At 46.2% G+C, this 26088-nt stretch overlaps 1 protein-coding gene across 1 annotated transcript in view; it reads left to right on the top strand.

Annotated features, from left to right (window-relative positions):
• The window catches only part of LOC137370338 (urea transporter 2-like), a 157387-nt gene that overhangs the window by 111558 nt on the left and 19741 nt on the right, over positions 1 to 26088 (top strand). The window contains exons 6-7 of the mRNA XM_068032707.1: positions 22968 to 23102; positions 26023 to 26072. Of these exons, the coding sequence (XP_067888808.1) occupies positions 22968 to 23102; positions 26023 to 26072 (185 nt within the window). The remainder of the gene's footprint in view (positions 1 to 22967; positions 23103 to 26022; positions 26073 to 26088) is intronic.

The raw sequence follows: 26088 nt of genomic DNA on the forward strand, positions 1-26088 counted from the left end.
AGCATGGTGGAGATTGTAGCTTTGCAATCATTTCAATGACATGAATACTCATTACCCTACGCAAAGTTACAATTTCGTCCTACCTGCCAGATTAAGTGAATGGTGAGTGATATTCCTGCGCCACCCAGTTTACGATTGTTTTACCCACAGGTTTTACCCACAGGAAGGTTTTGACCTTCCCCCACACAGAATCCATTTCCCCCATTGATTGCGACCGTTCCCTCTGCTAGCCAGTACCCTCAATTTGCCCCACAGCTCCCCGACGTTGACAGTACTCATCCTTCCCTTTTGGTCCTTGCCAAATATCTTCACATTGTAATGCTATAATCCACCCACCACCCCGCAGCTGACAACATGCAGCTTCAGCATCAACAGCAACCATTCAGCACCCTGGACACTGTATGCCATCCTGCCCTGCTCCTACATGCACCCGATCAACCCCACCCTTCCCTCCCCGAGTCATAGAGTTATACAGCACAGAAACAGGCCCTTCGGCCCATTGTGTCTGTGCCAGCCATCAAGCGCCTAACTATTCTAATCCCATTTTCCAGCACTTGGCCCATAGCCTTGTAAGCTATGGCGTTTCAAGTGCTCATCTAAATACTTCTTAAATGTTGTGAGGTTTCCTGCCTCTACCACCTCTTCAGGCAGTGAGTTCCAGATTCCAACCACCCTCTGAGTAAAAAATTTTTTCCTCAAATCCCTTCTAAACCTCCTGCCCTTTACCTTACCCTGCATGTAGATCACCTCCCCACCCGCCTGCACCCCACTTCATGCCTTCGCCACCATCCTCTGAGAAGATTCACCCTTGCTGGTGCCGAGCCTGGAGGCAAACATCCATTCCAATGCTAGCATTAGTTTTGCGGATGAGTTAAAGACAGGACAGACCTGAGACTCAACTGCACAAATCCGACTGCTGCACGCCATGGTAAAACAATCGTAAACTGGGTGGCGCAGGAATATCACTCACCATTCACTTGATCTGGCAGGTAGGACAGGAAATTGTAACTCTGCGTAGGGTAATGAGTATTCATGTCATTGAAATGAATGCAAAGCTACAATCCCCACCATGCTGGGGCTGCCCCAGAATGCTGCAAACATGCTGCTAACTTAATTTCTCTAAAATACCCCACCGTCGGGAATCTGAAAAAACACCTCCTGCCTAATTGTATCACCCCGCCACCAAATCCACTCTTGTACAGCCAAGAAAGTTCCACCATATGGGGCGAATGTCACTGGCCCCCCAACATCGGAGGTTGTGACGGGGGGGCCTGGAAAATGCCTGCAGGAGAGGCCAGCCCCAAGCCTCGATGCCGAGAAGGCCACGCCACATATTACCAGCAACGTCGCGGCCTCGTGGCACACCCGCCCCGCTGCTCAGTGACAGGAGCAGGATTTAAGTATTTAAATTAATGAATTAATGACCGACCTGCTCCCATCAGCCATCCTGCTGCCATATTACGGTCGGTTGCCAGGACTCCTGCGCTTTCGGATCTCCTTTCAGAGATCCGAGGTGACACACTGGTTGGGAGGAGGGAGCAGGTAAGCTTTTAGGACAGAGCGAGTAAAACTATTGCGATTGGTGGAGGGGATGGTGGGAAGAAGTTGAAGGTGAAAGTTAGTAAACTTTGTGGGGGGCGAAGGTCGGGATAGCAAGCTAAGTTTTTTTTGGGGAGAGAGGGCAATCAATAAGTTGTTTAGTCATTGGAGGGATGGGAAAGGGCCTTAAATCTTTTATTAAATTTTTTTGCTTTAACTTTAACATGCATTTAAATAAAAATTCATGTTAGATGGAAGGGCTTGAAGCCCCTTAGAAATGGTGCCGCTGCCTGCACAGTGGCTCCGGATGCCGTTGCCGAGAATGGAGCGCCCGCCCCCCGCCCCCCCACGTCATCGTCCACCCCGGCCATGTAAATCAGCCGCCATGGTAGCTCTGCGGAGTAAAAGCCGCATGTGTGGGCCGCCATCTTGGAAGCTCACCGACACTAGTAAAATTCAGCCCTATGTATCTCAATCTATTATAGTTCCACATGTAGGTCGCAGGTATTTCAATTCCCCATCTTATAAACTCCATTAATTATGTGTACACGTTAGAAGGTGAGTTGCACTTTCAAGGCATATTGCAATAATAATACGTTATTAGGTGGGGCTAGAGTAAGGGAGAAAGTAATAAAGTCTGACTCAGGGTTAATGTGCATGTATGTGAATGCAGGGAATGTGGTTAATAAGACTGGTGAGGTACAGGCACAGATTGTCATGTGAAAATATGTTGCTGTGGCTATAACAGAGACCTGGTGCAAAGAAGGGCAGGACTGGGTGTTAAATATTCCAGGATACAAGGTGTTCAGGAAAGATAGGAAAGGGAAAAAAGGGGGAGGGGTGGTAGTATTGATTAAGGAAAGCATTGCAGTGCTGGAGAAAAAGGATGTCCCAGAGGGGTTGAGGACAGAATCTATTTGGCTGGAGCTAAGGAACAAAAAAGGTGCAGTTACATTGCTCAGTGTTATCTATAGGCCACCAGCTAGTGGGAAGGATGTGGAGGAACAAATTTGCAAGGAAATTACAGAGAGGTGCAAAAAGTACAGGGTCGTTTAAAGGGGGACTTCAATTATCCAAAGATAGGCTGGGATAATAGTAGTGTGAAGGGCAAAAGTTCCTAGAGTGTGTTCAGAAAAATTTTCTACAACAGTATGTTGCCAGTCCAACAAGAAAGGAGGCACTGCTGGACCTGGTTCTTGGGAATGAGGCAGGCCAAGTGCATCAGTAGGAGAGCATTTAGGGGATAGTGAACATTGTATCATAAGGTTTAGGTTGACTATGGAAAAGGACAAAGAGCAATCCAGGATAAGAATAATTAACTGAGGGAAGGCCAACTTCAATGGGGGTAAGAATGGAGCTGGGGCGAATAAATTGGAGTCAAAAGCTGGCACGGAAAATTGTAGATGAACAATGGGCTACCTTCAAAGAAGAGATAGTTCGGGCACAGTCAAGGTATGTTCCCTCGGAGAGGATAAGTAGAGCAAACAAATCCAGGGCTCCCTGGATGACAAAAGAGGTAGAGATTTAGATAAAGAAGAAAAAGTGTGCTTATGACAGATGCCAGGTAGAAAATACTATCGAGAAACAGGCTGAATATAGAAGGTCCAGAGGGGAAGTGAAAAAGAAAATAAGAGAAGCAAAGAGAGAGCATGAGAAGAGACTGGCAGCTAGCATTAAAGGAAATCCCAAAGTTTTCTACAGGCATATAAATAGTAAAAGGGTGGTAAAAGGAGGAGTGGGGCCATTTCGAGACCAGAAAGGGGATTTACACATGGAGGCAGAGGGCATAGCTGAGGTATTAAATGAATACTTTGCACCTGTCTTTATCAAGGAAGAAGATGCAACCCAGGCAATGTTGAAAGAGAAGGTAAGTCAGACACTGGAGGGGCTTAAAATTGATAAAGAGGAAGTATTAGATAGGCTGTCTGAACTTAAAGTGGATAAAGCACCAAGGCCAGATAAGATGCATCCAAGGATACTGAGGGAAGTGAAGGTGAAAATCGCAGAGACACTGGCCATAATTTTTCAGTCTTCCCTAGACTCAGAGGTGGTGACAGAGGACTGGAGAATTGCAAATGTTACACCCTTGTTCAAAAAAGTGTGTAAAGATAAGCCCAGCTACAGGCCAGTCAGTTTAACTTCGGTGGTGGGAAAACATCTAGAAAAAGTAATTTGGGACAAAATTAATGGTCACATGGACAAATGCAGGATAGTTAAGGAAAGCCTGCATGGATTTCTTAAGGGAAAATCATGTTTAACTAACTTGCTGGAGTTTTTTGAGTAGGTAACAGAGAGGTTTGATGAGGGCAATGCTGTTGATGTGGTGTACATGGACTTTCAAAAGGCATTTGATAAAGTTCTACACAACAGACTTATGAGCAAACTTGTAGCTCATGGAATAAAAGGGACAGGAGCAACATGGATACAAAATTGGCTGAGTGACAGGAAACAAAGAGTAGTGGTTAATGGATGATTTGCGGGCTGGAGGAAGGTTTGTAGTGGAGTTCCCCAGGGATCAGTGTTGGGACCTTTGCTTTTCCTGATATATATTAATGACCTAGACCTTGGTGTACAGGGCACAATTTCAAAGTTTGCAGATAATACGAAACTTGGAAGCGTTATGAACTGTGAGGAGGATAGTGTAGAACTTCAAAAGGACATAGACAAGTTGGTAGAATGGGCAGACAGGTGGTAGATGAAATTCAATGCAGAGAAATGTGAGGTGTTTCATTTTGGTCAGAAGAACATGGAGAGACAATATAGAATAAAGGGCACAATTCTAAAGCGGGTGCAGGAGCAGAGGGACCGAGGTGTATATGTGCATAAGTCATTGAAGGTGGCAGGACAGGTTGAGAGAGCAGTCAATAAAGCATACAGTATCCTGGGCTTTATTAATAGAGGCATACAGTACAAGATCAAGGAAGTTATGTTGAACTTGTATAAGACACTAGTTCAGCCTCAGCTGGAATATTGCATCCAATTCTAGGCACTGCACCTGAAAGACGTGAGGGCATTGGAGAGAGTACAGAAAAGATACACGAGAATGGTTCCAGGGTTGAGGAATTTCAGTTATGAAGCTAGATTGGAGAAGTTAGGACTGTTTTCCTTGGAGAAGAGAAGAGGTAATGGAGGTATTCAAAATCATGCGGAGTCTGGACAGAGTAGATAGAGGGAAGCTGTTCCCACTCGTGAAAGGATCGAGAATGAGAGGGCACAGATTTAAAGTATTTGATAAGAGAAGCAAAAGTGACATGAGGAAAAACGTTTTCACGCAGCAAGTGGTTAAGGTCTGGAATGCAGTGCCTGAGAAAGTGATGAAGGCAGATTCAACTGAAGCATTCAAAAGGGAATTAGACACTTATATGAAAAGAAAGAATGTGCAGGGTTATGGGGAGAAGGCAGGGGAATGGGGCTGAGGGAATTGCTCTTGCAGAGAGCCGGTGCAGACACGATGGGCCAAATGGCCTCCTAATGCACTATAACAATTCTGTGATTCTGTGAATAGTTGGTGTCGTTATGTACGAACCATCACCCTTTGACAAGCTTGCTACCTTTTACTGTACCCCCATATCAAGATAATATATAGTACAGCCTGTTACAGAGCACCTTTTTCGAGACTCAATTTTGAGAAGCATTGACTACCACCGAACCTAGTTGTTGCTGAAATCTAAACAGAGACTGAAATGGTTGGAACGTACTTTTGAAACATCGAGGTGTTTCCCATTGCAGGCTGTATTATCCAAGTGTTACTTTTCACACAGTGGCAGAGGCTGTTCTGTGATGTTTGACTTTCTTTTAAAGAGAGACGTTCTAATTAATTCACACTCTAGCAAGTCTCTGAGATAAACCCTTTCCTTCCAGCTGGCAGGACTATGAGGATTTAGTTTTGGAAACACAAAAAGGGTTTAATTAGTTTCTGCATCTAATTTGAGATTATAAATGAGTTCACACTTTACTTATGGGGTACAGAATCCAGCCAGATCCAGACAAGAAATACTGAGCAGTGGTAATTTAAGCGTGAGATATCAGATGTTTATAAATCCACATCGTTAAGTCACTGCACACCCAAAATGTTGTGATGCATTGAACAAATTCTTAAATTAACAATATATGATGTTATTATGCAATTATATTATCCTTACACAGCGGAACAGCAGTTCCGCTGTGTAATGTTTTATTTCCTTCCCCCCCACCCCATCCCCCCCGCACCCCCCTCGGCCCCCTGGCGGCCCCCTTCCCAGCTCCCCCTCGCACCCGCTTCCCTTCCCACCGCACCCCCTTCCCCCCACCTCCTCCCACCGGCATCCATCTATCCCTGAGCAGGGGCCCTAACAACTCCGCTGCCTTGTAGACGTCTCGGGAGAGACCAAGGCTAAGGGAGTAAACGCTAACAGAAAACCCAGAACGGAACCCCGAAGGCGGTCTTGTGTCACCTTTGGCATGTTTCCGGCAGTTCCTACCGCCATACCGGTGCCAAACATCGTGCTCTGCACTCCTTGGGACCACACCAGGAAGGCCGAGAGGGGGCTTTGACGCTTGGGCAACTCACAACCTCCATACATTCGCCCAGGCATGCGCCATGGAGAGGTCAGTCCATAGTCGCCTCACAGCGACCAAAACAACACAGAAGGCAGCAGTTACGGGTTATAAGTCCAGTTCAATTGGCGTAGAGATTGGGCGCCACGGGTTGCCTTTGTCGGTGGGAGAGGTCATCGCATCTCCCTGGACAGCTACCGCCCGCCTCAAACCGGGCAGCCCGGTCAGTAAGCTTCTGTCCCACCACAGTCCACCTGCTTCAATGAGTGCTTGGAGCTCAGGATCATTGCCCGAAAGTGGACTGCAACACCGCACCAAACAGCACCACAAAAAAAGGAAAGAAGGTACCAGCCCTTCGTTTTGCAAGCTGGAACGTCAGAGCTATGTGTCCTGGCCTGTCAGAAGACCTTACACAAATCAATGATTCTCGGAAGACCGCCATCATTAACAACAAGCTCAGTAGACTCAATGTGGACATTGTAGCACTTCAGGAGACATGCCTCCCTGCGAGCGGATCTCTAAGAGACCAAGATGACACCTTCTTCTGGCAGGGTAGGGATCCTGAAGAACCAAGACAGCATGGAGTGGGCTTCGCCATCAGAAATTCTTTGCTCAGCATGATAGAGCCACCTTCAAATGGCTCGGAACGCATACTGTCCATCCGTCTGCTCACCGCCTCTGATCCAGTACACCTACTCAGCATCTATGCTCCAACACTCTGCTCCTCACCTGAAGCTAAAGACCAGTTCTACGAGGAACTCCATAATATCATTAATAGCATTCCCAATACCGAACATCTGTTCCTGCTGGGGGACTTTAATGCCAGGGTTGGGGCCGACCATGACTCATGGCCCTCCTGCCTTGGGCGCTATGGCATTGGAAGGATGAATGAGAATGGACAGAGACTGCTGGAGTTGTGTATCTATCATAACCTCTGCATCACCAACTCGTTCTTTCATACTAAATCCTGTCACCAGGTTTCTTGGAGGCACCCAAGATTATGTTGTTGGCACCAGCTGGTCCTCATCGTCACAAGGCGAGCCTCTTTAAACAGCGTTCAAATCACACGCAGCTTCCACAGTGCGAACTGCAACACCAACCACTCCCTGGTGTGCAGCAAGGTTAGACTCAAACCAAAGAAGCTGCATCACTCCAAGCAGAAGGGCCGCCCCTGCATCAACACGAGCAGAATTTCTTATCCACAGCTGTTACATAAGAACAAAGAACAGTACAGCACAGGAACAGGCCATTCGGTCCTCCAAGCCTGCGCCGATCTTGATGCCTGCCTAAACTAAAACCTTCTGCACTTCCGGGGACCGTATCCCTCTATTCCCATCCTATTCATGTATTTGTCAAGATGCCTCTTAAACGTCGCTATCATACCTGCTTCCACCATCTCCCCCGGCAGCAAGTTCCAGGCACTCACCACCCTCTGTGTAAAGAACTTGCCTCGCACATCCCCTCTAAACTTTGCCCCTCGCACCTTAAACTTATGTCCCCTAGTAACTGACTCTTCCACCCTGGGAAAAAGCTTCTGACTATCCACTCTGTCCATGCCGCTCATGCGGCACAGTGGCGCAGTGGTTAGCACCGCAGCCTCACAGCTCCAGCGACCTGGGTTCAATTCTGGGTACTGCCTGTGCAGAGTTTGCAAGTTCTCCCTGTGACCCCCGTGGGTTTTCGCCGGGTGCTCCGGTTTCCTCCCACAGCCAAAGACTTGCAGGTTGATAGGTAAATTGGCCATTATAAATTGTCCCTAGCATAGGTAGGTGGTAGGGGAATTGAGGGGATGTGAGAGGGTAATGGGATTAATGTAGGATTAGTATAAAATGGGTGGTTGATGTTCGGCACAGACTCGGTGGGCCGAAGAGCCTGTTTCAGTGCTGTATTTCGAAATAAATAAAAATAAATAAATAAACCTTGTAAATCTCTATCATGTCGCCCCTCCACCTCCGTCGTTCCAGTGAAAAAAAACGTTCCAGTTTCAAAATTCACTTGAAAAAGCCCTTCAAAACACTCCAACAGGGGATGTAGAGACCAAGTGGGCCCACATCAGAGACGCCATCTATGACTCAATGTTGACCACGTGTGAAGCAGAATGCAGACTGGTTTCAATCTCACTTCGAAGAGCTGGAACCTGTCATAGCCGCTAAGCTCATTGTACTGTTGAACTACAAGAAAGCCCCCAGCGAGTTAACATCCGTAGCACTTAAAGCAGCCAGAAGCACTGCACAAAGAACAGCCAGGCCTCCGACTCCGGAAACATCAGAGGAATGTCTGATGGTATTAAGAGAGCTTTTGGGCCAACCATCAAGAAGATCACTCCCCTCAAATCTAAATCAGGGGACACAATCACTGACCAACACAAGCAAATGGACTGCTGGGTGTACCACTACCTAGAACTGTAGTCCAGGGAAAATGTTGTCACTGAGACCTCCCTCAATGCAGCCCAGTCTCTGCCAGTCATAGAGAGCTGGACATACAGCCAACAAAATCGGAACTCAGTGATGCCATTGATTCTCTAGCCCGCAGAAAAGCCTCTGGGAAGGATGGCATTACCCCTGAAATAATCAAGAGTGCCAAGCCTGCTATACTTTCATGTGCGATGCCAATATCATCACCCTCTATAAGAACAAGGGTGACCACAGTGACTGTAACAACTACCGTGGAATCTCCCTGCTCAGCATAGCGGGTACAGCCTTCGCTCGAGTCGCTTTAAATAGGCTCCAGAAGCTGGCTGAGCGTGTCTACCCTGAGGCACAGTGTGGCCTTCAAGCAGAGAGATCCACCACTGACATGCTGTTCTCCCTTCGACGGCTACAGGAGAAATGCCGCGAACAACAGATGCCCCTCTACGTTGCTTTCATTGATCTCACCAAAGTCTTTGACCTCGTCAGCAGACGTGGTCTCTTCAGGCTACTAGAAAAGATCGGATGTCCACCAAAGCTACTAAGTATCATCACCTCATTCCATGACAATATGAAAGGCACAATTCAGCATAGCGGCGCCTCATCAGACCCCTTTCCTATCCTGAGTGGCGTGAAACAGGGCTGTGTTCTCGCACCTGCACTGTTTGGAATCTTATTCTCCCTGCTGCTCTCACATGCGTTCAAGTCTTCAGAGGAAGGAATTTTCCTCCACACAACATCAGGTGGCAGGTTGTTCAACCTTGCCCGTCTAAGAGCGAAGGATAAATTACGGAAAGTCCTCATCAGGGAACTCCTCTTTGCTGACTATGCTGCATTAACATCTCACACTGAAGAGTGTCTGCAGAGACTCGTCGACAGGATTGCGGCTGCCTGCAATGAATTTGGCCTAACCATCAGCCTCAAGAAAACGAACATCATGGGACAGGACGTCAGGAATGCTCCATCCATCAATATCGGCGACCATGCTCTGGAAGTCGTTCAAGAGTTCACCTACCTAGGCTCAACTATCACCAGTAACCTGTCTCTAGATGCAGAAATCAACAAGCGCATGGGAAAGGCTTCCACTGCTATGTCCAGACTGGCCAAGAGAGTGTGGGAAAATGACGCACTGACATGGAACACAAAAGTCTGAGTTTATCAAGCCTGTGTCCTCAGTACCTTGCTGTATGGCAGCGAGGCCTGGACAACATATGTCAGCCAAGAGCGACGTCTCAATTCATTCCATCTTCACTGCCTCCGGAGAATACTTGGCATCAGGTGGCAGGACCGTATCTCCAACACAGAAGTCCTCGAGGCGGCCAACATCCCCAGCATATACACCCTACTGAGCCAGCGGCACTTGAGATGACTTGGCCATGTGAGCCGCATGGAAGATGCCAGGATTCCCAAGGATACATTGTACAGTGAGCTCGTCACTGGTATCAAACCCACCGGACGTCCATGTCTCTGCTTTAAAGACATCTGCAAACGTGACATGAAGTTCTGTGACATTGATCACAAGTTGTGGGAGTCAGTTGCCAGTGATCGCCAGAGCTGGCGGGCAGCCATAAAGGCGGGGCAAAGTGTGGCGAGTCGAAGAGGCTTAGCCGTTGGCAGGAAAAAAGACAGAAGTGCAAGGGGAGAGCCAACTGTGTAACAGCCCCGACAGCCAACTTTATCTGCAGCACCTGTGGAAGAGTCTGTCACTCTGGGATTGGCCTTTGTAGCCACAACAGGCGCTGCTTCACAAACCACTGATGACCTCCAGGGGCTTACCCATTGTGTCTCGAGGCAAGGAGGCTAAAGAAGAAGAAGAAGAAGAACATTATCCTTACCGGTTTGAGCAATTGGCGCTAGCAGATCCATGTTCTAGTGCCAACTCTGCACTGCTTTTTTGTCAGACAAGTTCACATCGAGTTGGTTAAGATGTTAAAAAGATTTGACAGGAGATATACAGAGAAACTATTTCCTCTGGTGTAGGAAAGCAAGAACAAGTGGGCATAATCTTAAAATTAGAGCTAAACTCTTCAAGAGCAAAGTCAGACAGCATTTATTCACAAAGAATAGTAGATATCTGGAACACTTACCCACAAGTAGCTGTGGATGCTGGGACAATTGGAGTCATATCTAGCACAAAGGAAGATGGTTGTGGTTGTTGGAGGTCAATCATATCAGCTGCAGGACATCACTGCAGGAGTTCCTCAGGGTCGTGTACTGGGCCCAACCATCTTCAGCTGTGTCATCAATGACCGTCCTTCAAACATAAGGTCAGAAGTAGAGATGTTCGCTGATGATTACACAATGTTCAGCACCATTTGCAACTCCTCAGATACTGAAGCAGTCCATGTAGAAATGCAGCAAGACCTGGACAATATCCAGGCTTGGACTGATAAGTGGCAAGTAACATTCGCGCCATACAAGTGCCAGGTAATTACCATCCCAAACAAGAGAGAATCTACCCATCTGCCTTTGACATTCAATGGCATTACCATTGCTGAATCCACCACTATCAACATCCTAGGGGCTACCATTGACCAGAAACTGAACTGGAGTAACCATATAAATACCGTGTCTACAAGAGCAGGTCAGAGGCTAGGAATCCTGCAGCGAGTAACTCACCTCCTGACTCCCCAAAGCCTGTCCACCATCTACAGGGCACAAGTCAGGAGTATGTTAGAATACTCTCCACTCGCCTGGATGGGTGCAGCTCCAACAACACCCAAGGAACTCGACAACATCCAGGACAAAGCAGCCCGCTTGTTTGGCACTCCCTGTACCACAGACCCACACTGGCAGCAGTGTGTACCATATACAAGATGCACTGCAGCAATGCACCAAGGCTCCTTAGACAGCACCTTCCAAACCCATGACCTCTACAACCTAGAAGGACAAGGGCAGCATTTGCAGGGGAACACCACCATTCCTGTCCAAGCCACACACCATCCTGACTTGGAACTATATTGCCGTTTGTTCACTTTCTTTGGGCCAAAATCCTGGAACTCCCTTCCTAAAAGCACTGTGGGTATACCTACCCCAAATGGACTGCAGTGGTTCAAGAAGGCAGCTCACCACCACCTTCTCAAGGGCAATTATGGATGAGCAATAAATGCTGGTCTGGCCAGCGATGCCCACATCCTTTGAATGAATAAAAAAAATTGGAGCTTTCAAGACATAGATAGATGTTTATTAGGTAAAGGTATGAAGGAATATGGAGCGAAGGTGGGTAAAAGATTGAGGTACAGATTAGCTATGATCTCACTCAATGGCAGAGCAAGCTCAAGGGGCTGAATGGCCTAATCTTCCTGAACATAAGGTTCTCTGTTTCAGCTGTTGCCACTTCCTAGTTTTTTCTTTTGTAAAATTGGATTTTTAAAAATAATAATAGTAAGCTATCAATAGGGTGTAGAGCTCAACATCGCGAAATAGATAATAAAGGCCTGAAGAAGAAATAAAGCTGAAGACACAGAGAAAAAGCAAGTCGCAAGCCCCAGAGTCATAGGTAGGCCACCAGGATAAAACAATGTGAAATACATAGAGGTAACAATCGGTAGCTTTAATGATTTTAGGGGGCATTATAATTTTTTTAATAAGTTTGCTATCGTATAGTAGCAACAACAATGTCAACTTGCATTTATATATTGCCTTTAAAACATCCCAACCACTTCACAGGAGCGATAATCAAAAAAAAAGACACCAAGCCACATAAGGAGATATTAGGACAAATGACCAAAAGCTTGGTCAAAGAGATAGCTTTTTAAGAGCATCGTAAAGGAAGAGAGAAATGTTGAAGGGAGGGAATTTCAGAGCATCGGACCTCGGAACCTCAAAGCACGGCTGCCAACAGTAGAGGATTAAAATTGGGGATGTGTAGGAGGCCAGAATTGGGGGACCACTGAGATCTCAGATGATTGTAGGGATGGAGATGGTGCAGAAGAAATTCACTAGAATGCTACCAGAAATGTGGGAGTTCAGTTATGTGGATAGACTGGAGAAGCTCGGATTATTCTACGTAGATCAGAGAAGGTTAAGAGGAGATTTGATACGAGCATACAAATTAGGAGCAGGAGTAGGCCACTTGGCCCCTCGAGCCTGCTGTGCCATTCAACAAGATTATGGCTGATCTGATTGTAACCTCAATTCTACATTCCCACCTATCCCTGATAACCTTTCACCCCCTTGCTTACCAAGAATCTGTCTACCTCTGCCTTAAAAATATTCAAAGACTCTGCTTCCACCGCCTTTTGAGGAAGACTGTTCCAAAGACTATCGGCCCTCTGAGAGAAAAAATTTCTCCTCATCTCTGTCTTAATTGGATGACCCCTTATTTTTAAACAGCGACCCCTCATTCTAGATTCTCCCACAAGAGAAAACATCCTTTCCACATCCACCCTGTCAAGACCCCTCAGAATCTTATATGTTTCAATCAAGTCACCTCTTACTCTTCTAAACTCCAGCGGATACAAGCCTAGCCTGTCCAACCTTTCTTCATAAGACAACCCACCCATTCCAGGTTTCAGTCAAGTAAACCTTCTCTGAATTGCTTCCAAGGAATTCTTCCTTAAGTAAGGAGACCAATACTGCAGATGTGGTCTCACCTGTCTAACTGAAGCATAACCTCCATACTTTTGTATTCAATTCCCCTCGCAATAAACAGTAACGTTCTATTAGCTTTCCTAATTACTTGCTGCACCTGCACACTATCCTTTTGTGATTCATGCACTCAGACACCCAGATCCCTCTGCATCTCAGAGCTCTGCAATTTCTCACCATTCAGATAATTTATAATGGGCAATTTCACATTTTCCCACTTGTTACGACCAGGTGAGGAAGAGGTCTAGGGTTCCCATTCAGCCTTCACCTGGTCTTACTGTAACAGGGTTTTATTTTTAAACATACTGTGTTTTTAGCTCTGCCGCTTTCTAATTATAAGGCAAAGAAACCAGCACAACAGGCTTTCTCAGGTTTAAAGAAGAAAAGTGAAATTTTTTAAACTTAATCTCTAATTCGGTTAATGACTACGGATACACGACGCGCCCACGCTAGCATGCATATGTGATACACAGTTAGATTTAATTCGCCATAAATTGAAATTTTTTCCAAGTGAGTCAGTAGTGGGCAGGTCTATCCTGAACTCTCTTTCACTGCTTTGCTGAGTCATGCAAAGGCTTTTGACTTCAGGGGATGGGTGGTTCACTTTTTCTCTGACTGTGGGGGAGGATTCTTTGTTAATCTCCCCTTTGTTCTCTGAGACACTCCTCCCTGCAGGTATGTGTGAAGATTCTACTGCACTCCCCTGTGGCACTTTGACTAGGTGAGGCATCACCCTCACGGTTTCTGTGCCCCCTAGAGGTCTTTCTTTGTCTCTGCAGGTTCCTGGAAATGCTGTTATCAACTCTGGTGGGATGCCTCCTGTGTCTGCATTTACGTAGGAGGATGTGGGGTCTAACTTCCCACATTTTGTGGGATTGGCTGACTGACGGTGGGGGTTTACATCCGGCATTCCTCCAGACTTCCTTTAACCTGCCCTCTTGGTCACTTTTTCCCCTTCCCTAAATAACCTTTTGCCAGCCGTGTCCCTGCCTGTCCCATTTTGTTCCCGGTGGGGGTCCCTTACAGTTCACCAGTCCTCTGCTGAAAGGTCCTCCTACCACCGGTACAGGACTTAGAGTTGCAGTTTTCACTGTAGGTTGGGGTTTCCCCTCAACCTGGCACATGTGGCAAATCTTGCAATACTCCACCACATCTTTGTGGAGTTTTGGCCGGTTAACTTGCTGTCTTATGCGGAATTTGGGCTTTTGTATACATGTAGATCCACTGTAGTCTCGTGGGCCCTTCTTAATATTTCTCTCCGATAACTCTGTGGCACCACTAACTGGTGAACTACTACCCACTCCTTGCTCTCAGGTCTGTGAGGAGAACTCCATTTCCTCATTAGTACCTCTTTAAATAGTAGCAATCAAAGACTCCCTCTGCTTCAATTTCAGACTGGGCAGCCTGTGCTAACTCTTTTTCTCTTTCTTCTAATTCAGGTTTCCTCTGTTCCAATTCTATCTTTGTTAACAATACCCTGTCGGATTCTGCTTCTAAGCCTGTTTCTACTTCTTCAGATTCAAGGGAAAAATGGTGGGCCCCGAGCCTGAGGGGTTCAGACTTCCCAGCCTTGCCACATACAGTGATCTCACACTGCTCAGCCATTTTTCTCAACTCCTCCATAGACAGTGCTTTTAACTTATCCCAAGTTACTTCACCTTGGTTTGGATAGCTACTCACTTCAGTTGCAGACATGTTAGTATTCAATCACACACAACTGCAAGAAAACCTCTATTAATCTTGCTCTTTTTTGATTGGGAACAATTTGGCTTCCCACTTCCAATTTCTCTTGTTTGTCTGTGGGTAAAATTCCGGACACGAGCACCCAATTTCTGTTACGATCAGGCGAGAAAGGTGTCTAGGGGTCTTTTACTGTCTTCACCTGATCTTATTGTAACAGAGTTTGATTTTTAAACGCACTGTGTTTGTGAATCCTTGTTCACCATTTTCCAATTATCAGGCAAAGAAATGAACACACCCAGTTTTCTTAGGTTTAAAGAAGAAAAGTGAAATTTGTTAAAACTTAAACTTAAACTCTAATTTGGTTAACACCTATGGATATACGACGTGCCCACGCTAGCATGCACACGTGATACACACATGCAAATAGGGACAGAAAAGAGCAGAAGAAAAATAAAAGTTGAGCAGTTTGAGGCAGTCTGAAGGGGGTTTCTTGTTACTGTTTCTGTGTTTCCAGCTCTCCATAGAGTCTTTGATTGTTGACAGCTCTTACTTTTCATTGGGGCCCAGTATTCTTCTTGAACCTTGTTCACATAGGAGACTTTTCTGTCTTTGAGTTGATATGTCTTCATTGGTTTCCGAAGTTGGTGAGAATGAGATGAGAGCAGACGGGAGAGAGTTCTTTTCCAGTCCAGGAGCGAACAGCTTTCTCCCTTCCAAACACTCTGGCAAGTTTTTTTAAAAAGCCAGTTAGTCATGTGACTAAACTGGCCTGACCAGGTCTTTTGTGTATTGGAGAAGCAGGGACCGGGTACTTTGTTCCAACGCTGCCTGTTAGCATGCAAATGTCTTTCCATTCAGGGGCTTGGCAATTCTTTGTGATAGGCCCTCTTTTCTTTCCAGCCACAATTTTAAGTTTTAATGTTCATGTGGTGAAATATTTTGTGCCTCAGTCTTGGCAGGTGGGGGCCTACATGACAATCAACACTTAACAGTTTCACATCTTTTAAAAAATATTATGCTTTTCTATTTTTAATGACCAAAGTGAGCACCTTCACACTTCCCTACATTATACTCCATTTACCATCTTGTTGCCCACTCACTTAACCTGTCTATATCTCTTTGCAGCCTCTCTATGTCCTCCCTGCAGCTTACCTTTCCACCAAGCTTTGTATCATCAGCAAACTTAGATACATTACTCTCTATCTGTTCATCCAAATCATTAATATAGAGTGTAAATAGCTGAGGCCCCAGCACTGATCCCTGTGGCACCCCATTATTCACTGCCTGCTAACTTGTAAATGCCCATTTATGCCCACTCTCTGCTTCCTGTCTGTTAACCAATCCTCTATCCATGCTAATATATTACCTCCAACCCCATGAGCCCTTATTAATCTTTTATGTGGCACATTATTGAATACCTTTGGAAATTCTAATAAATTTGTCAAACAGGATTTCCCTTTATTAAAACCATGCTGACTTGTTCTAATCATACTGTGCTTTTCCAAGTGCAATGTTAAGACTTCTTTAATAATAGTTGCAGCAGCTTTTTCTGAAGCAGCGATATTGCGAGCGAGGTGTCAGCTGGGAAGGTGAGTTTCAGTTTAAAATAACTTACCTTTTGTTTCGGCGGACAAGGGGACTGCTGGGTAAGTAAACCTATATATTCGGGCAGTTTAAAATAACTTACCTTTTGTTGCAGCAGCTTTTTCTGAAGCAGCGATAGTGCGAGCGAGGTGTCAGCTGGGAAGGTGAGTTTCAGTTTAAAATAACTTACCTTTTGTTTCGGCGGACAAGGGGACTGCTGGGTAAGTAAACCTATATATTCGGGCAGTTGCTAAACCCGAAACACTACACGTGTAGTGTCTCCCACCCATCCTCCTCCTGTAACCATAAAAAAAGGACTCTTGTGTGGAGGGTTTGGTAAGGTAAGGTTTTCCTTTTTTTTTAAATCTCTGTTGTCAATTTAGTGCGGAGGTGATGGAAGCTAGGGCAGTTGCATGCTCCTCTTGCAGGATGTGGGAGGTGAGGGTCACCACTTGTGTCCCTGCTGACTTCACCTGTGAGAAGTGCACCCAACTCCAGCTCCTCGCAGACCGCGTTAGGGAACTGGAGCTGGAGCTGGATGAACTTCGGATCATTCAGGATGCTGAGGGGGTGATAGCGAGCAGTTATAGGGAAGTAGGGAAGTAGTGACACCTAAGTTACAGGGTAAAGGTAGCTGGGTGACCGTCAGGGGAGGGAAAGGGAATAGGCGCACAGTGCAGGGATCCCCTGTGGCCGTTCCCCTCAATAATACGTATACCGTTTTGATTACGGTTGTGGGGGGGGACCACCAGAGGAAAGCCACAGTGGCCAGGTCTCTGGCACTGAGCCTGGCTCAGTGGCTCGGAACGGAAGGGGGGAGAATAGGACAGCGATAGTGATAGGAGATTCAATGGTTAGAGGAACAGACAGGAGATTCTGTGGTCGCGAACGAGACTCCCGGATGGTATGTTGCCTCCCGGGTGCCAGGGTCAGGGATGTCTCGGATCGAGTCCACAGGATTCTTAAGGGGGAGGGGGAGCAGCCAGAGGTCGTGGTACATATCGGTACCAATGACATAGCTAGGAAAAGGGATGAGGACCTGAAAAGCGAATATAGGGAGTTAGGTTGGAAGCTGAAAGGCAGGACGAGCAGAGTAGTAATCTCAGGATTGTTACCGGTGCCACGTGCTAGTGAGGCTAGAAACAGGGAGCGATTGCAGCTGAACACGTGGCTACAGAACTGGTGTAGGAGGGAGGGATTCAGATATGTGGATCATTGGGATACCTTCTGGGGAAGGTGGGACCTGTACAAGAAGGACGGGTTGCATCTGAACTGGAGGGGCACCAATATCCTGGGCGGGAGGTTTGCTAGAGCTCTTCGGGAGGGTTTAAACTAGTTTGGCAGGGGGATGGGAACCGGAGCCACGGATCAGTAGATGGGGTAGCTGTTGAACAGGCAGATACGGAGTGCAGAGAGTCTGTGAGGAAGGTTAGACAGTTGACAGGGCAAAGTTGCAGCCAGTATGATGGGTTGAAGTGTGTCTATTTTAACGCAAGAAGTGTCAGGAATAAGGGTGATGAACTTAGAGCATGGATCAGTACTTGGAGCTACGATGCTGTGGCCATTACGGAGACGTGGATATCACAGGGGCAGGAATGGATGTTGGATGTTCCGGGGTTTAGATGTTTCAAAAGGAATAGGGAGGGAGGTAAAAGAGGTGGGGGAGTGGCATTGTTAATCAGGGATAGTATCACAGCTGCAGAAAGGGAGGTCGTCAAGGAGGGTTTGTCTACTGAGTCATTATGGGTGGAAGTCAGAAACAGGAAAGGAGCAGTCACTTTGTTGGGAGTTTTCTATAGACCCCCAATAGCAACAGAGACATGGAGGAACAGATTGGGAGGCAGATTTTGGAAAGGTGCAGAAGTAACAGGGTTGTTGTCATGGGTGACTTCAACTTCCCTAATATTGATTGGAACCTCCTTAGTGCAAATAGTTTGGATGGAGCACCTTTTGTCAGGTGTGTCCAGGAAGATTTCCTGACTCAATATGTAGATAGGCCGACTAGAGGGGAGACTATGTTGGATTTGGTGCTTGGCAACGAACCAGGCCAGGTGGCAGATCTCTTGGTGGGAGAGCATTTCAGTAATAGTGATCACAACTCCCTGACCTTTACTATAGTCATGGAGCGGGACAGGAGCAGACGGGATGGGAAAATATTTAATTGGGGGAGGGGAAATTACAATGCTATTAGGCAGGAACTGGGGAGCATAAATTGGGAACAGATGTTCTCAGGGAAATGCACGACAGAAATGTGGAGGTTGTTTAGGGAGCACTTGCTGCGACTGCTGGATAGGTTTGTCCCGATGAGGCAGGGAAGGGATGGTAGGGTGAAGGAACCTTGGATGACAAGAGATGTGGAACAGCTAGTCAAGAGGAAGAAGGAAGCTTACTTAAGGTTGAGGAAGCAAGGATCAGACAGGGCTCTAGAGGGTTACAAGGTAGCCAGGATGGAACTGAAGAATGGACTTAGGAGAGCTAGAAGGGGACATGAAAAAGTCTTGGCGGATAGGATTAAGGAAAATCCCAAGGCGTTCTACACTTATGTGAGGAACAAGAGGATGGCCAGAGTGAGGGTAGGGCCGATCAGGGATAGTGGAGGGAACTTGTGCCTGGCGTCGGAGGAGGTAGGGGAGGTCCTAAATGAATACTTTGCTTCAGTATTCACTAGTGAGAGGGACCTGGTCGTTTGTGAGGACAGCGTGGAACAGGCTGATATGCTCAAACAGGTTGAGGTTAGGAGGGAGGATGTGCTGGAAATTTTGAATGATATGAGGACAGATAAGTCCCCGGGGCCAGACGGGATATACCCAAGGATATTACAGGAAGCGAGGGAAGAGATTGCTGCGCCTTTGGCGATGATCTTTGCGTCTTCACTGTCCACTGGAGTAGTACCGGATGATTGGAGGGTGGCAAATGTTGTTCCCTTGTTCAAGAAAGGGAATAGGGATAACCCTGGGAATTATAGACCAGTCAGTCATACGTCGGTAGTGGGCAGATTATTGGAGAGGATTCTGAGAGACAGGATTTATGATTATTTGGAAAAGCATGGTATGATTAGAGACAGTCAGCATGGCTTTGTGAGGGGCAGGTCATGCCTCACAAGCCTTATTGAATTCTTTGAAGATGTGACAAAACACATTGATGAAGGAAGAGCAGTGGATGTGGTGTATATGGATTTTAGCAAGGCGTTTGATAAGGTTCCCCATGGTAAGCTCATTCAGAAAGTAAGGAGGCATGGGATTCAGGGAAAATTGGCTGTCTGGATACAAAATTGGCTGGCCCATAGAAGTCAGAGGGTGGCAGTAGATGGAAAGTATTCAGCATGGAGCTCGGTGACCAGTGGTGTTCCACAAGGATCTGTTCTGGGACCTCTGCTCTTTGTGATTTTTATAAATGACTTGGATGAGGAAGTGGAAGGCTGGGTTAGCAAGTTTGCCGATGACACGAAGGTTGCTGGAGTTGTGGATAGTGTGGAAGGCTGTTGTAGGTTGCAACGGGACATTGACAGGATGCAGAGCTGGGCTGAGAAGTGGCAGATGGAGTTCAACCTGGAAAAGTGTGAAGTGATTCATTTTGGAAGGTCAAATTTGAATGCGGAATACAGGCTTAAAGACAGGATTCTTGGTAGTGTGGAGGAACAGAGGGATATTGGGGTCCATGTCCATAGATCGCTCAAAGTTGCCACCCAAGTTGATAGGGTTGTTAAGAAAGCGTATGGTGTGTTGGCTTTCATTAACAGGGGGATTGAGTTTAAGAGCCGCGAGGTTATGCTGCAGCTCTATAAGGCCCTGGTTCGACCACACTTGGAATATTGTGTTCAGTTCTGGTTGCCTCATTATAGGAAGGATGTGGAAGCTTTAGAGAGGGTGCAAAGGAGATTGACCAGGATGCTGCCTGGACTGGAGGGCATGTCTTACGAAGAAAGACTGAGGGAGCTAGGGCTTTTCTCATTGGAGCGAAGAAGGATGAGAGGTGACATGATAGAAGGGTACAAGATGATGAGAGGCATAGATAGAGTGGATAGCCAGAGACTTTTTCCCAGGGTGGAAAGGGCCATCACCAGGGGTCATAATTTTAAGGTGATTGGAGGAAGGTTTCGGGGAGATGTCAGAGGTAGGTTCTTCACACAGAGTGGTGGGTGCGTGGAATGCGCTGCCAGCGGTGGTAGTAGAAACAGATACATTAGGGGCATTCAAGCGACTCTTGGATAGGTACATGGATGATAGTAGAATGAAGGGTAGGTAGTTAGTTAGAGTAGGTTAAAGGTTCGGCACAACATCGTGGGCCGAAGGGCCTGTACTGTGCTGTACTGTTCTATGTTCTATATTATGTTCTAATAGTTTCCAGCATCTTCTGAAAGACTGATGTTAGGCTAACTGGCCTGTAGTTCCCTGTTTTCTCTCTACCTCCTTTCTTGAAAGCGGTGTAACATTTGCCAACTTCCAATCTGACGGGACCATTCCTGAATCTAAGGAATTCTGGAAAATCATAGCTAGCACATCCACTATCTCTGCAGCTATCTCTTTTAGAACCCTAGGGTATAGGCCATCATCATCAACTTCCAACATCACATTAAGTGCCGCATCCGGGAATCGTGGGGATTCCTTTTCCCTTCTGGCACCGATCTTCCTCCTTCTTTTGCATAGTTCTGCCACTGTGTGCTACTGGTGTCCCTTTAATTACTCAGCCTTTATTCGGGCTTCTGACTGCTGCTCCCGCCTGCTGCATCTAATTGGATGCCAATGCCGGAGGCCCCCTTTTAATTGCCTGGCTTCCACAGAATTCACTCGGACGACCTTCTATTCGCAGGTTCGGGTCGTCAACCCAGATATGGTGCCGATGGTCTGTCAAAAATTAGGTCCTTAACAAAATGGTCCATTTACATTTTAATGTCTTCTCCAAGGCTGGTCCAGACATGAAGATTGACTCTGGGTTCTTGTAGTTTCTATGTTGTCATACACGCACCCACCTGCCAAGAATGAGGCACACATTATTTCGCCACATGAACATTAAAACTTTAAATTGGTGCTGGGAAGAAAAGAGGGCCTATCACAAGGAATTGCCAGGCCCCTCACCAGAAAGACCTTTTTTTGCATGCTCGCAGGCACTGTTAGAACAAAGGTTGCTTCCCTGATACACAGAAGAAGTGGTCAGACCAGTTAAGTCACTTGACTAAATGGCTGTTGCAGAATTTGAACTTGTCTCAGAGAATTTGAACTCAGAAGGCTGTTTGCTCCTGGACTGAAAAGATCTCTCTCGTGTCTGCTCTCATCTCTTTCTCATGGAACTGAAGACCCATTGAAGACACATGAACCTCAAGAGAAAAAAGTCTCCTACAGTGAAACAGGTTCCAGAAGAATACTGGGCCCCAACGAAAAGCAAGACTATCTACAATCAAGGACTACAGCGAGCTCGAAGCCCAGTAATAACCCCTCTTCAGAGATTGTCTCAGACTTTTTTACTTTATTTTTCTTCTTTTTTCTGTGCAAGTGCGTAACACGTATGCATGCTTGCATGGGGCGTGGCCTGTATCCATAGGCGTTTACTGTATGAGAGTTTAAGGTTTAATAAATTTCTCTTTTTTTCTTTAAACCTAAGAAAGCCTGTTTATGCTCATTTCTTTGCCTTATAATTGGAAAGTGGTGAACAAGGATTCACCAAGGGGGAGCTCAAAACACAGTGTGTTTAAAAATCAAACCGTGTTACATAAGACCAGGTGAAGGCTAAAAGGGACCACTGGACACCTTTCTGACCTGGTCGTAACAATGTGTACTGGCAGTACTGGTTGAGGTCATCTGACCTCTCGACTCTATCTTGTTTTTCAGAAAAGGTGTCTGTTCTTGGATTTGTTTTGTCAGATCATTATATAATTCACAATTTTTCCATGCGTGAGTGTGACACTCCCAAAAACCCCTTAGTGGGTAGGGCCTTCTATGAAGAACCCACAACTTCTCCGTCTTCATGGGGCTCCCCCTCTCTGCCTGCCCTGCCCCATGTCCTGGTCATGTTGCAGACCAAAAGGCACTGCAACAGCTGCCCCTATACCTGGGTCAGGTATTCCTTTGTCCGACCTGACTGTAAGCACCAACTGCCAAAAAACAACTCCAAAAACCCAGCACAATACTTCCACAAACTCAGACGAAGCAAAAGTCAAAAGCACCTCACCTGCAACTTAAAAAGCACTGGTGTAGGACCCATCTCTCAGCTTAGTGCTCGTTATTTGCAGAGTAAGGCAGAAATCCATTGTCTGGGGCTGCATGGTCCAAATTATCTATCCTGACATCGCAGGTAGGTCTGTTTGATGTCAGGATAATGCTCCTTCACAGGTTTCCGTCGCACACTGAGCACCATTCTCAAGAGGGCATGCCTTGTGGGATGGGTTGGAAATGGCTGTTGGCACAATGCACCCTAGCAAAACACTTTCAGCTGTGCCAAGGAGATTAAATTTGTGCCCCACATTTTGGGTATACACACAAAGTTTAAACTAGATTTGTAACGTGATATCCATTGATTTGTTATTTTACTGAAGTAATTATATAACAGACATATTTGTACATAAGGAAATTGAAAATAACTTCCAGTAAGGGGCTGAGCAGTTACTTATTTTGCTTTGTTACTTGCTTTTAGGATTATCCCTGGCTTCACCATTCCAAAAAATCTATGATGGATTATGGAGCTACAACTGTGTTCTGGCCTGTGGTGCAATGGGAGGAATGTTCTATGCCCTGACATGGCAGACTCACCTCTTGGCAATAATGTGTAGTACGTATCTATATATTACTAAAACTGTTGTGCATGATGCTCACTTCTGGTCTACAAGTATCATTTTCTGTAATGTGTATTATGCCAAGATTTGGAATGGAATGATGGGAAAACTGTATTTAAACAATCATCTTAAATGAGTTAAACCACATGTAAGTATTTTGTTAGCATGATTTTTTGATAAACCAATTGAACCACTCGCAGTGTTCGAAGAGAAAAAAAACTCATCTCTCACTTTCTCTTAGTGATTGAAATTTCTATGTTCAAATGAGGTTTTCAGCAAAATATTAAATTCAATGGGCGAGACTTAAACAGTTTCATATTAAAAAGGCAATGGGATTTAATTGCATCATAGGACCCCTATTAACATGTATTCATGAGACTCCCAATTGACATCCATTCATTATGCCCCGCCTGCTTCTGACAGCATCCTGGCCGACTCAAACAAGTGCGCAGATATGACAGTGAGGTGTCAAGAACACAGCATTAAGTACTCTACCTCTAACTTAACCGTTCGCTGACCCCATTCCAGCCAACCTGGAGTTGTGAAAAAGATGGGTATGGATTTGGGAGTCAACAACATGTTCAAGAACTTTGGAGAGGGAAGGGAAGTTAGAGATGTGGTGGCAGTTTGCAAGGATGGAGTGTTGGAGAGTGGGTTTTTTGAGGAGAAACTGATGATGAAATGGAGGGGATAAGTACCTGAGGACAGGCAACTATTTACAATGTTAGCTGGCATGGGGGTCAGGAAGGGAAGTTAGGTGGTCAACAGTTTAATGAGAGAACATGAGGAGGGACTATCCATTCATTTATAGCTTTCACAGTACAGTGGCAAAGTTGTGGAATTCGGTCCTGATAGCAAGAGTTAAAAGTTCCATGCTATCATTTGAGAAAAGTTAAATTTGATTTATTCAGTCACTGTGGCCCAATATTGATAGGGGCGGGTTTTCCGAACAGGGGACAGAGTTTCAGTGGGGAAACCCAGAAGTCCTGGTTTCCCTGCATGCTGTGGAGTTTTGATTCCAAAGCATACTTTTTTATCTGACATGATCCCGGCCTAGAGGTCAGTCTGATTGACCGGTTTGGCTTCCAGTCAGGCAGAGAGTAGTTAGGAGCAGGTAAGGAGCCTGCACCGGCTAGTGGGGTGTTGGGTGGGGGTTCCAATTCATGACCCCAGTGGGGAAGGTCCAGGGAACAGGTCCGATATTCAACCCAGGGTGGGGGTGGGTGGGAGTACTCTGATCCTTGATTGGGGAGCTTTTTGGATGGGAGAAAGGTCTGATGCTAGCGAGGGCCACCCAAGCCCATGGAAACAGGTAAGCTAGGGCCTGTAAGGGCAGTTACCTCTTCCCCAAAGCTGTAGTCATCTCCCTTTTGCTGTTGGGTTTTCCCAGGCCTGGGAAACCTGGCCGGCCAAGGTTAAACCAGGAAAGGAAGTTAAATTTGAGGCTCCCAGCCTCATTATAATATTTAAATTGCCAACTTGCCTTGTGGGAGCCAGTTGGATGCTCACCCCTTGGGCTTAATTTTATGACGGCAGCTGAAGTTCCACCGCCGGGGCCAAAAGCAGGAGGTGAGCCTCTTTAGCCGGTGATGGAACGTGGCGAGGCATATTCACAGTCGTGGCCAATGAATTGGCCACCACTGGGACTGCCGTCCCTATTAACAGCAGCGGCCTGCTCCTAAGAGCTGCCTTGGCCCAATCAGAGGGCTGGCGGCTCAGCATTGCCACTGCATTGGTGGCCATTGCCGGAGCTGCACCTGCAGGATGAGAGCGCATTGACAGCTGTTTGCCCTCAACTTCAGGTAAGTGGTGTCTAGAGACGCTGGGGCCAAGCAGGGAAGCCCAGTGATCGGGTGAGGAGTGGTGGTTGCTGAGGGCAGGCGGCTCTGTTGCTGTGGGGGTGGCCATTACCGCTGGGGGGTGGGGGGGTCCCTCTGTGGACCATGGAATGTCCAGAAAGGAGGCCCACCCCATCCCCAGAGCTTGCTGGGAGGCTCCCAGGTTGCACTGGATGATCTCCCCAAGTGGCGCTGCCAAGATGCCCGCAAATGCATAAAGAGATTCTTAAATGGCTCAATTGGCTCCCAGCAGGCAGCAGATCTGCAGCTTCCCTGCTGCTGGCAAAATAGCATGGCTGCAGGAAGACTTTGGGCATAACTCCCAATGTCTTCCCATGCTATTTTACCAGCCTTCCGGCCACCCAACCCATCACCAAGGGGCTGGTAAAATTCAGGCCCTTGTCCCGCCTCCATTCAACCTGGAAGTGGGCGGGTTGGAGTTAGATTTAAGACTTTAAAAATTTTTACATTTCGCCTGACCACAACCACTGTTTCTGGGGGTTAAAATTCTGCCCTATGAATCAGTCGCCCTGATGTTATCCCTACAGGGCAGATACACCCTGTTAATAAAACCCTAATTGACTTATAAAAGCCATGCCTTAGGAGATTTGCTATTTTAAAACAAGTCTCTGACTACTTTCTAAAAATGTTTAGTAAAGAAAACAGCTCATCCTTCAGTCAATTTCTTGGAGCTAACCTATGTATTGGAGCAGAAGAATTTGACTACAAAATGTATAGCGATTTTGCATGAGAGAATGAAATCAAATCGTCATCTTGGCATTCTAATTACAAGATTTACCATAAATGTTCATTGATTTGTACCCAATATAAAATAATATGTTCAGTTTATTTTTAGTTTAGCATCAAATGATTAAGCTTTCTTGTGGCAATATGATTGGGACAACTCGACTTTAACTCTTCCCTTTAATGAAACAACTACACTATAAGTTGTTTCAAAGTAAAGATTATTAGGTATTGAAGCAATCTTCAATGAAATGCAGTAATTTAACTCTAATTGTAGAAAATTAGCCATTGCCTTTCATACTTACTAAACAATGTTTCTAATCTCCTGCAATAGCAATTTTCTGTGCATTCTTAGGAGAAGCATTGGTGAACTTGATGTCTGTGGTAAGTTCAAAATCTA

This window comes from Heterodontus francisci, chromosome 1, assembly GCF_036365525.1.
Source record: "Heterodontus francisci isolate sHetFra1 chromosome 1, sHetFra1.hap1, whole genome shotgun sequence".
NCBI classification, from domain to species: domain Eukaryota; kingdom Metazoa; phylum Chordata; class Chondrichthyes; order Heterodontiformes; family Heterodontidae; genus Heterodontus; species Heterodontus francisci.